General features: G+C 36.3%; 1 protein-coding gene across 2 annotated transcripts in view; it reads right to left on the bottom strand.

Annotated features, from left to right (window-relative positions):
- The window catches only part of STAP1 (signal transducing adaptor family member 1), a 30,529-nt gene extending 19,788 nt beyond the window's left edge, over positions 1–10,741 (bottom strand). The window contains exons 1-2 of one of the 2 annotated variants that reach the window (XM_070372476.1): positions 10,458–10,741; positions 1,553–1,624 (exon numbers count right to left, since the gene is read on the bottom strand). In XM_070372476.1, coding sequence (XP_070228577.1) covers positions 1,553–1,624; positions 10,458–10,577 — 192 coding nt within the window. In that variant the 5' untranslated portion in view covers positions 10,578–10,741. The remainder of the gene's footprint in view (positions 1–1,552; positions 1,625–10,457) is intronic. The other variant, XM_005892889.2, reaches the window with a different exon arrangement.
- Positions 10,742–12,983: the final 2,242 nt, after the last annotated feature.

Raw genomic sequence — 12,983 nt, 5'->3', positions numbered from 1 at the left:
GGGCTTCCTTCACCTCTGACTTCCGTTGGCCTGGAACACTGGTGAACACTGGCAGGAGATCAAAGGAACAAGGACAGTGAGGTCGGATGTTTATTACTCTGTACAATTGCTTCCTCTGTCAAAGATCACATTCTTTTCAAGGCAGTCTTCCGCTCTCTCAGTACTCTCCTTCTCTTTCCTCTCCTCATAGGTGTGGTAATGGGGCACTGTTACAGAGCCTCAGGTTCTGTACTATCCTTTGTGGTTTTCCTACTTCCTGTCCACTGCTTTGAATATAGTATCGTCATTAAACTGTCTTTGAATTACCTAATTTGAGAGGTCATCTGTTTCCTACCAGTACCCTATCTGATACACTGAGACACAGAGGGGTTAGGTAAATAGCCCAAGATCCCAAAATGGCACCATGAACAGGAGCAGGGCTGGGACAAAACCCCGGTAGTCTACCTAAAGACCATATCCCAATCACGAAATTGCACCTCTCTTGCCATGGAGTAAGTAAATAGTGACTATTAACTCTCTCACATACATGTATTGTACAAGGTTTAGGCCAAGGTCTTTTATTTTCACTGACATCAGTGGGAATTTGGAGACAAGACAGAGAAATTAATTTTGTTAAAATTTATTTTATGGTATTTGAAAACACTTTTATATAAATCTTATCTCTATCCAGAAATATGGTGAAAGATGACCATTTTAAGTTTGTTTTCTGTTTGTTTTTTTAAATGACTTCTGGTTAGCTTACTATTATTAATGGTGCTGAAATGCCTGCAGATAAGATACATCACACACACTCTTTTTCTGTATCTTTCATTCAATCTAGTCATGTGATAACCATGTTCTAGAAGTGTGGGCTACTGCATCCATGGTCTAAAATATTTATATTAAGTTATTGGATTATAAAATCTCATAAGCATAGCATTCCAAGGTAGGCATGTATTTGCTACTAAATGCTACATTTTATTTGTGGAAAAAATGAAATGCACCATTTTCAATTTTTTTGTGGATAAATTGAAATATAAATCAATTATTTAGAATTAATACAAATAAATAATCTCAGAATTTCTTTATTGTTATCCTCATGATTGAGCTCTTCAAAGTCCTGTCTCACGGGGTTTGTTTGTGTCTTTCTAGAAAATTTAAATTGTGACATACTCTATGTTACCAGGCTTTGGGATCATCTAGTTCCCTTCAAATTATAAATACATGCTACAGCAAGACCAAAAGTAGGGGAAATTAAAGCCATCACTTGGTAGTAGGCAATTTGAATCCAGATGTTTAGCTAAAATTTTCACTTCTCAACTAAGTTTTTGTTATCAGGCTCAGAAAGAAAAGAATGCAAAGTTAAAAACATGAGTTAATACCTTCTTCTGAGTTGCCCAGGAAATTTTATCATGAATCACAGATATAGATGTTCTTATTTCAATTGGTTATACTAGAACATCTTCACTTTCAGAAGGCAGAAAATGAATAACAGACAAGAATGAATAACAGAATACTATATGACAAGTATTTATTGGAAAAAAAATTGAATCAGCTGAACATGTCTACTTACTGTTGTACTTTTTTTGTCAGTATAAAAGAAAAGTGTAGTTCCTCTCAACTCTGTCCAGTAATGCTTATACTCCTGCAGGAAAGAGATTGTAAGCATTATTTCATTATGTATACTCAACTATTTTCCTGTTGATATTTCCCTTTGTAACTTTCTTAATTTCTATATGATATATGGTTCTTCTTTATCCTGAGATAAATAACCTACTTTTTATGGCTTAATTTTACATTTAATTCCTCCAATAAATCCTTTACAAATTTTAGTATGTGGCATGTAGTAGGGTTGTAATTTGATTTGTATTTAAATACATTATTTTCCAAAACTTTCCTCATTGATTCAAGACTCAACTTTCTGTGCAGTTTCAATGAAAGCTCGCACCTGTAATCAAAGGATCAGGTTAGAATAAAGCATTTAATGTCTACCTTCCAAGACAGTTGAAAAGATTTAATGGATTAAAACACATAGCATAGTACATGGCTCATAGTTTAGGTTCAATAAATAGAATATATAGATCAAGGAAATATGAGCAATTGATAATGATAAAAATAACACAATCAAAGCTGAAATTTGAATTCACATTTCATTCATGTGCTTAACATTTCATAATTAACATATTCACTTTATTGTGAGTTCTATAGGAACACAATTTTTTTTAAGTTTAAAATATTTAAGTAGTCTAGTAAGGCTCTTAACCAAGTGAAAGGCTATTTAGATGAAAACTTAACATTCTATGAAGAGTGGCTGTATTACAAAAGAATGGCAAGGGTGGTAGTTGGTGGGGAATGGTTAAAGAATTAAAAAAAAAAAAATCCTTCCACATCTAAACACTTACCTTTATCCCAGCTCTTTGCAAAAATATATTTTGAAAAATTCCAATTAGTTTTATGAACATGTTGATCTTTCCTTCCTTTAGGGTTTACTAAGCTGGGTTTTCAGATGTTAGATTTTCTTGACTTATATGGAGGATCAATGTAACAAAATCAAATGAGGAATTTTTTTCTTTTGCTTATAAATGTGAAGACATTCTTACGTGTTTATGGTATTTTGTATCTCGTTAATAATGACATAGCATTTGCCTTTTTCTGATCAGCAAAACGTTGGTCACCTCTTCAGAATTTATATATTTAATTTTCTCAAATAATGGGAACACTATAACCCATCTTGCTTTAATTTTCCTTGGCTCTCAGAAAGCTCAAGATTAAATTGATTCTGAATTACAGCAACCACCTTTCTCATGGTCTTAATACAACTATTTTCTCACTTTGTCTTTATGGCTGATAAGGTGCTATATTAGCTTTTCCTGTATATCAAGCCACCGTAAAACTTAGTGGACTAAAACAGCAAGCATTTTCTATTTCTCCTCATCCTGTGGCTGACTGATGATACTTTGGATCTGGGTATACTTGGCTATGACTTAATGGTCTAGGATGCCCTCATTCACTTGCTTGGGGTCTTGGCTGGGACTGTAAAATGACTGAGTGTGTTAGTATAGAAATATATTTAGTCTTTGTTCCCAAGTTCCTGGTATAGAGATCCTAAAACACTTGGAATTTCCTAATAGAAGTGTTTTTGTTATTCCTAGTGAACGCCTTTACGTCGTATCGGAATTTTTACTAATGAGGTAATTTAGGATGGGACCCCTAGATAGCTTCAGGATGGGTCTAGTCACCAAAAGAACAAATAATTAGAGGGTTGGAGCTTTCAGCCCCACCTACCAACCTCCAAGAGGGAAGAAATTAAGCTTTATAAAAACTCCTGAACAATGAGATTTAATAAACTTCCATATGCCAGAAGGGTGGTATACCTCATCTCCACAGAGACAGTAAAACACATGCTTAGGATCCTTCCAGACCTTGACCTCTTCATCTAGATGTTCATTTGTTTCCCTTTTCAGTAAATGTAAGCAGTTTTTTCCTGATTTCTGTGAGCCATTCTAGTAAATTGTCAAATCTTGGGAAAGGGCCCTGGGAAACCTGATTTATAGCCAGTCAGTGAGAAGGACAGGAGATCTGGGACTTGTGGCTAGTGGTTGAAGTAGGAGATAGTTTTGTGGGACTCAGCTCTTAATTAAGCTGTGGGGTCTTCACTAAATTTGAAGGTAATTAGTATCAGAATTGAACTGAATTATTGAATACCCAGTTGATATCCAAGAGAATCAGAGAATTGGTTTTTGGTGCTAGAAACCACCCCACTGAAACAAGTGGAATCACACTCCATGCAGTCTCATCTTCCAGTCAGCAGCCTAGACTTGTTCACGTGCTAGCAGAAGGAATGCCCAGGGATTGCTGCTACTGCTGCTAAGTCACTTCAGTCGTGTCCGACTCTGTGCAACCCCATAGATGGCAGCCCACCAGGCTCCCCTGTCCCTGGGATTCTCCAGGCAAGAACACTGGAGTGGGTTGCCATTTCCTTCTCCAGTGCATGAAAGTGAAAAGTGAAAAGGAAGTTGCTCAGTAGTGTCTGACTGTTCGCGACCCCATGGCCAGGGACAAGAGAGGGCAAAACCCAAAGTGCAAGTACTGCCTGATTCTCTGCTTTTGTCGCATTTATCAAAGCATGACCTAATCTAGATTCAAGGAGCAGGAAAATAGACTCAGTCTCTTTATGGAAGGAGCAGAAAAGTCACATTTCCAAGAGTAGTGTATACAGTGAGGATTGAACAAATTGATGGTAGTCCTGCAGCAACCTACATCAGGGGCAGAGATAGAACTTGGAGCACAGTTTCTCTGTCCAAGTCTTGTGCTCTTTCTTCTTCATCCTACCTCTCAACACAGAGTGGGCTATAATATAATGTAATGAACCTGCTGGTTCTTCCTCAACCAATAACTGATGACCAGAGAAAAGAACAATTCCAAAGGGCATAGGATTGACGTTATCAGCCAATAAATAGTCCCCAAAGGAGCAATTATAAAACTGAACAAAGAGATTCTTCCTCTTGTCTGAAATCCAGATGCCAATATATATCTGACACATCTTGGAGTCAAGCAGTTTAATAAGGCAACAGAATAAACCTTAATTTCAGCCCCCATCAGAAGTCTTTTATTTCCTTATTTTCACATAGGATAAAAAAAAAGTTAAAGGCATTGAAATAACCCTTTGCCTGGTGTCTCTGCTGCTTTCATTCGCCCTCCAGTCTATCCTGCATGGTACGGCTAGAATTACCCCCTCTGCAGAGAGTAGGACTGAGTATCTAAGAGCTAAGCCTGGGAGACAGGATCCTCACCTCAGTCCCTTGCCATCATCTCTTAACTCAGCCTACCACACAGAGAGGATGTTCTGCTCTGTTCCTGCCATGTGTCAGAGGGTCTCCAAGAGGGATAGGCAGAGGTTCATTCCGTGGTGGGGGAGCTAATAGCTCATATGCAGCAACTAAGAGTTTGTACGCTTCAACTAAAAAAAAATCCCATATGCCGAAGGAAGATTGAAGATCCCACATGCTGCAACTAAGACCCAAGACAGTCAAATCAATTAAAAAAAAATCATAAAGACTACTTAAATCTGGGGTAAAGTGTCAACACAGTTTTAGCCTTGAGTCTAATCCACATATTGATAGAATTTATTAATAAGAGTAACATTCTTTCCACATGGTAATTTGCATGGGTGTGTGACAATGGTGGCATCTAAAAATCTCTAAAATAGATCTCTTTCAATGGGATTCTGTACAAGAAGAAGATATTTTGTAAACTAGAATAATGAAATTCATTGTCATTCCTATATGAAATCATGCTTTCATACGGTCTTAAGTAAAGAGATTGGAGAAGGCAATGGCACCCCACTCCAGTACTCTTGCCTGGAAAATCCCATGGATGGAGGAGCCTGGTAGGCTGCACTCCATGGGGTCGCTAAGAGTCCGATACGACTGAGCGACTTCACTTTCACTTTTCACTTTCATGCATTGGAGAGGGAAATGGCAACCCACTCCAGTGTTCTTGCCTGGAGAATCCCAGGGAGGGGAGCCTGGTGAGCTGCCGTCTATGGGGTCGCACAGAGTCGGACACGACTGAAGTGACTTAGCAGTAGCAGTAGCAGTAAGTAAAGAGATAGAAAACTGCACTGAGAAATTTGGTTTCAAAAGTTGCTAACCTATACAGTCTAAGATCAGCCCAGTGTTCTGTAAACACTGTGAAAGTATATTGTCACTCTGTTGAAAAAGTACTTGAATTTTCTCAGAATTGACTTGAGATTAAATAATAAAACAATTCAGTTTTATTGTGGAGCTTTAAAAAAAAATCGTATATCTCTTTTTAAGGCTTTTACATTCTGCTCTAATAGGAAGTCTCTCAATGCAAGGAGCAAGTCAAGGATACATGATATTTTGGAACTAGGACAGGGGTGAGGAAGTGGGGAGGAGTTTGGAATATAGGCATATTGGTTAGAGAATTGAATCACAGGTTGTGTACTTTTACTGAAGTATGGCATCTAAGATCAAGGCCAAACCCAATTTTATGATTCCTGGAGGAAAAGAAAACAAGAGAAAAGCCTGTAGTACCACTCTGTTAATCTTCTTAATTAGCCTCATCAGTATTAACCTACCATAAGATAGAAAAACTAAAATCACTAATAGCAGTCAAAGTTTATTGCATTCCCTCTATATATACATGCATACATGCATCTATGCTTCTGAGAAAAATTATAGAGGTATTCAGTCATGAGAGAATGGTATGAATTGCACAGAGTTAATGAGGGATACATGGGAGCATTACTGATAAATAAACATATAGATTTTTAGAAAGGATAAAGGAGGGTTTATTAAATGAGGGAAGAAGCAAGAACAAAAGACACTGAGTTGAGAAAAAGGCAGCCAGGAGGAAAAGGAAGGTTATAAATATCAGTGGGCCCTGTGAACACCAACCACAGCCACAAACCTAAGAATACTTCTAATTTACATTCAATATGCAGAGACCTGCAGGTCATAGTCTTGATTTAGTTTCTGAGAAGTGCTCCTGGAAACTAGTATAATTTAAGTCATCTATAAATATCAATTGTAATGACCAACATATAGGTATATATTTAAATCTACAGAGATAACATAAATATTTTAAAAATTAAATTTGAAGGACCTGTTTTTGAATTAAATACATTTAATACAAAATATCTTATTTTTAAGCAGTCACTTAAATTTTAAGCAGTCACTTAAATGTTCAGTTGCTGAAGAAAAGATACAGAAATGGGCCTTTTGAATTTATCACTAGGTTCATTATCATTAGATGACCTTGTTTGGAGTTTAAGGTGACTATTATTTTCATTCATTAAGCAATTATTTTTGAAAGTCTACTGAGCTTACTGTTGAGCTCAGTTTGATGAAGAATCTAGTGATTAGACATCCCCAACCTTGAGAAACCCAATAAATGGAATTAGAACTTTAGTTTGAAAGGTAGCATGATGTCAAGTGCCTTGCAATAAAATCCCAGCTGGGTTCTTTATGGTGAAGGACTTTGAACATAAACTCTGTGAGCAACAATTCACCCATCTTGAAGTGGATAAAATTATTTCTACCCAGAAGAATTACTATAAGGACCAGAGAGACAGGACATTAAGAGCCTAACCTATCTCCCATGTCAACACCTCAAGAAAATATACTCATATAGTCCATTCGATCATCACAGCAACCCATTCAGTTATACAAGAGAGTAACTGTCCATTTTACAAAACAGGAAACAGATGAAAAGATACGAGGGATTGCCCAAGTTCTACAGGAGGACTGATAAATCTCCTGGCACCCAGGACTCTTTTCTGACTCATATAACTAGTAAAAATGGGTGACAGTGCAAATCCAGTAAAGTTCCTCTCTATCCCCTGTCCCCAATAAAAAGTTCCTTCCTTTTTTTCTCTTCTGAGTGAATAAAGGTTCTTTGCTTAAGGAAGGACGTTGTATAGTAGTCTACAAACCGTGGCACTAAACCCTGGAAGCATGTAAGATGATCTCATTGGGGAAGAAACTTTTAGAATATTTATTTATATTTCATTTATTTCATCTTTCTTAATTCTTTTCTTGCATATAGTCAGTCATTTTTTGGACTTAGTACAGGAGTACATGATAATTTCTGAACAAATTAATATTCTTATGTTAGAGATCTATGTTCAAAATATTTTCTTGAAAGGAGTGTGTTACTTTAAAAATTTGGAAAGCACTAGCATAGAGAACTTTTTGAGAGCACAGCCAAGTCCTAAAATTTTTCTAAATGAATTAGTGGCAGTTGGAGGACTAGTGAGAGAATTGTTACTTTGAAGCTATTTTAATGGTCATATTCTATGTTCAGGCTAATAAGAAGACATATTACATACTATTTTTTTTAATTTGAACACATCACAGTTTGAAGAAACTGTGAGATGTTACCCAAACTCTATCTTATTTTCAAATAGTTCCCCAAAAATGAGAATTTTGTAATTTCTAAAAGCTGTGATGCCATGGGTATCTCATTGTAGCACCTAATGGCTTTTATTCAGAGAAGGCAATGGCAACCCATTCCAGTACTCTTGCCTAGCAAATCGCATGGACAGAGGAGCCTGGTAGGCTGCAGTCCATGGGGTTGCTGGGAGTCGGAAATGACTGAGTTACTTCACTTTCACTTTTCACTTTCATGCATTGGAGAAGGAAATGGCAACCCACTTCAGTGTTCTTGCCTGGAGGATCCCAGGGACACGGGAGCCTGGTGGGCTGCTGTCTATGGGGTCGCACAGAGTCGGACACGACTGAAGCGGCTTAGCAGCAGCAGCAGCAATGGCTTTTATTACCTAATATATCTAATCATCCAGAATTCTAGTGTTGTGGGTTAAGTAAATTTTCCCACATTTTCACCGTAAAAATTATGTATTTTTATGGATTCTTGACCTCGGATTCATGGACCTCTTGGAATTGCGGTTAAAATGGTATATGTTGGCACATTTTCTTAAGGGCAAATCTCCTTAATTCTTAAAAGTGCCCCTGTCAAAGAAGACCTATATACCTTTGGTTCACCTCCCTTTCAAACATTCCTTGGCACTTTGCTGCCACTTGTCTAGAAATCCCAGTATTCTCCTTAACTTTCTCTCATTGCTTCTGTTTTCAAGCACTCTAATTATCACCATGGCCCTCCTTTGAGCGGGATTAAAGACTGATTTTCATATGTTAATAAGAATGTGATAGATAATAAAATAGAAGGAGAATGAATCTAATCTCTAGTATGAGGCAGGTGTTTTATATTTGTTATCCCTTTAATCCTTGAAACCACCTTGTTAGTAGACATTACTGTCATTCTCTTGCTCTCTTTTCTCTGATGTATAAGTAAAAGATACTTTGCTATGAATTCAATTGGAAGCATAAGTTGATTTCCTCCAAAACATTTACACCTATAGTTTATTCTTTCCGTTTCAAAGTATGCTTTCTAAGAAAAGTTAGACTGGCATTCGGGTAAGTGAGTCATCACTTCTGACTAACCTAACCCTCACAAAGGTAGGGGTTTTGTATTTTATGCATATTCTCTGAAACTGAGTGTGATGTTTGGTGCATAGGAAACACAAAATAAACATTGCTTAAATGAATGAATTGATTAAGCACTGACTGTATCCCAGGCATTATACCTTGAGAGGTAAGTCATATTCTCTCCATTTTATAGTTGAGGAAATTTAGTCTCAAGGAAATTGAGTAACTTGTATAAAGTCACAGAATATAAGTGGCAAAACCATTAGGTAAAGACATGTTTTACTGACACTCTAAAATCCTTGTTTTTTCTACTATCCAGACCAATGGAATGCCCTTTTTAAACACTAAAGGGAACCCAGTACCAGAAACAGTCATTACAAAGTCTTTGGAAAAATTTCAATAAATAGACAAGTTTAAATTACAATCTAAAAATTTTTTTCCCAACTCCCCTTTCCTGGCATGTAACTGACAGATATTACTAATTCATGTTTAACACCCATAACAGAATACAAATTACCATGTCTTTCCTCTCCAATATTAAATGATCTGATTATGTATACAAGAAATACGATTGTGCTGCTACAGATATTTTTACGTACACAAATTTTCTGTAAGCGTTAATAAATCCTCAGAAAATATATTTTTATAATTAAACATTTCTTAAGGCATTTCTCAAAAACCTAATTTTTTTCTAGCTTCAGTTAATGTTAACATTTCATAAAATTTGACCTAAGTTAATTATTTCTTTTTTTTTTAGTCACAGACACTTCCGTGTTTATGTCTTATTCATTTCAAATTATCCACAATTAGTATTTCAAAAGCACTGATTTTAATTAAAGTTTTCATTTTTATGTTTAAAAAATACAGAGTGCTTTGTGAATTTTCTTAGAGTGAATGTATTTATGTAGTTTAGTGTACACCTATCCACAGAGCACCCTAAGTATCATCTTTTAAAATCAATATCTTGAAAGTGTCTTAGAACATATAACTAACTATACAGAATCTTAAACATTGTCAAGTTTATTATTGTCCCAATTTTTTCAAAAGTTTGTCATAAAAAATAATTTGATCATTATTTGAAAACTTCAATCAAACAGAATAGGAGCCGGTTTTAATTTCAGGAATAGTATAATTTTATCTTAATAGTACATATCATCATGGAAGCATAGTAGTACATTGCAGAGAAAATATATACCAAACATATCATCTTCTAAGCTAAACTTTTCTGTGATGTTTAAATACCTTTTTTGGAAATTTAGGAATTTTTTTTACATTAGTGACTTAACATTAGAACCTTATTATACATAATACTCATATATACACACATATGAGTTCACGCCATATGTTGTATTTAAATTATGCAAATTGGGATCATATTTCTTACCTCAGGAAAGAAGGTTCAATTCTAGCAGAAACAAGAAGGCCCTTGTTTCATCATGTCACCATAAAATACATTTTATATTAAGACAGAAGCTTCTAGCTTAATATGATCATCTGTGGACTTACCTGGTATTCTGACCGCTTAACTGATAAAAAACCTTCAAAGTACAAGGGTAGAGCAGTAATCTTTGACCTTTCTTGGAAGATCCTGCGAGGGGCTGGTTTCGGGGGCTTCTTAGCCATCATACCCTCTCGTTGATATGTGGTTTGTTTCAACTTTATCCAGTTTCAGACAAAATGAGATCTCCCTTGTGTGCGAGCAAAGGGCAACTGTTCAAAGAGGAAGTGCCAGCTAAGAGTTTAAACCACCAATAGGACACATGCACACTTTTTTTTCTTTACTTTTTGTGAAGTAAGAAAGAACAGGCGTAGACCAACTTTGAGAGGGTAATCTCTCAGGAAACTACATGTGTTTAGAATTACAATAGCAAAATAAACAGAAAAGTAATATCACCAGAGGATGAAAAGAACAGATGTGGAGATTATGGACTTTCAGGGAGACACCAAGGTCATGTTTGTTTTCTCCCACCTTTTTTGTTTGTTGCTGCCCATTTTTATCCCAAGAAGACATGACTTGAATTAGTTCCACTTCATTAAAAATTACTTCATAGGATAACTGTATTAATACTATTCTGTTTTAGGTACAGCTGGTCTTCTATCCAGATTCTACATGGATTCAATTGACTATGCATAGAAAATTTTAGAAAAAAAATTCAGAAACTTCCAAAAGGCAAAACTTGAATTTCCCATGTTTTGAAAACTATTTTCATACATTGTATTAAGTATAATAAATAACTGAGATGATTTAAAGTATACAAGAGGATTTTGTAGGTTATATGCAAATGCTCTGCTATTTTATATAAGAAACTTGAGCATTCAAGGATTTTGGTATCGGTGGGGGTCCTGGAACTGATCACCTACTGATAGCACGGGAGGACCGCATTTCAGAACTGAACTTTGTTTAAATTTTTAGAAAAATGGTGCTATTTATCCCACACCCATTTTGATGGTTCACTAAATGTAAACTGCAGTTATGGGAATGTGATATTTTTCCCTTCTTTGTCAATCAATATTTTGAGTTGGTCATTTACCAGTGGATATTTGGAAAAATATGTCTGGCAGAGAAAGCTGTAAATTTTCAAGCTTATATTTTGTTCTTTTTTGCTTTCTAAGCAGAGGATCACCGATGGTATGATGCATAGATGGGGTACTGCTACCTAGTAAGATTTATAGAGCTACACTGAGGCCCAAATGCATTCATTATTTGCTTGTGGAAAATGGTCCTTGAGAGACTGGATTTGGTACAACACTGTGCAAAGAATGATGGGAGAGAGGAACACAGGAAGGATATCTCATTTGTTTTGCAGGGGGCTTGAGAGGTTCCACCATTTGCTATTTCACCCTTAATATTACAGAGTTGCTTGAGGTCTAGGATGCAGCCCTAAGCATTCTTCCCTGTTAGACTAGCCTATTCTCATCAGTCAAAGCAATACAGGAATCTCCAATCTGAGCCTCCTTTCCTAATGGAAAGACCATGAGGTTTTCCCCACCAGTATGGTTCTAATGTATCTTTAGCTGTAGGTGTGAGGAATCAGATTGTCTACAAAATGAGGTATGATGAAATAAAATTCCTATTTTATAGCCAGACAAGAAGAATTTAAACATAAAATTTTTCTCTGCCCACTTGGGCCTCTTCTCTCCCCTTCAGTGTGTTCAATATTGTGTATCTGCATTAATCAGGCCTCCCTGGGAGATAACCTTCCTTCTCAATCTGGTAAGGAGGTGTGATGACCCACCACTTGCTTGTACTGGCATGTGTAAACTGTCAATATGTTTTTGACCTAAAACTCTTTGTCTCAAAAACTTATATAATGGTGTTTTGATCTCTAATAAGCAGAACAGTCCTTAGAACTTTCTGAAAGGTTGTTCCCAAGGTTATAATCCTCAGGTTGGCTTGAATAAAGTTTTCCATTTCTTTCTTAGATGTACTATTGATTAACTTTTTCATTCACATGCATGGTATAGTTGGCAAGATACAAGCAATAACCCACCAGAAGATACCTGGAATCTTCCCTGACTGGCACTCCACATGAGTATGAGTCCACTGAGCCCCACTGGCTTCTTAGAACTCCTCAGAACAGTGAGTTCTCCTGTTATCTGGATCTCATTGCTTTTAAGTGATAAGCCTGAAGTTTTTATTTGAGCTGTTTTTATTCAAGACTTGGAGTCTTAGGGGCACTAGTGCATTTCCTAGGTCGAGATCTAGGGGAATCTGGGCAGGAGGCCCAAGGAAATATAAGTGGTTGGATTTCCATTAAATTTGGCTTAAGTTTTTTAAAAAAAGTTGATATATAGTCTGAATAAAATATTTCTAGTGAAATGAGAAACTGAATTATTCAGCTTCAAAGAAAAAGAGACATTGTTCCTTTGGGCCACAGAGGTGACTGAGCACCTAGAGGAAATGTCTGAGGATTAATTGTGACAGAAGTTCTATAGAGCAAGGAATTATAGAGAAACCCATTGCAATTGCATAGATTTACAAGTAAGTTCTTCTCAGGTAGAGCAATACAGACTGATTATCAGTAAACTAAA

This window comes from Bos mutus, chromosome 6 (genome assembly GCF_027580195.1).
Source record: "Bos mutus isolate GX-2022 chromosome 6, NWIPB_WYAK_1.1, whole genome shotgun sequence".
In the NCBI taxonomy this organism is placed as follows: domain Eukaryota; kingdom Metazoa; phylum Chordata; class Mammalia; order Artiodactyla; family Bovidae; genus Bos; species Bos mutus.
Note: the sequence above shows the minus strand (reverse complement) of the source record. Positions and strands in the feature narration are given on the sequence as shown.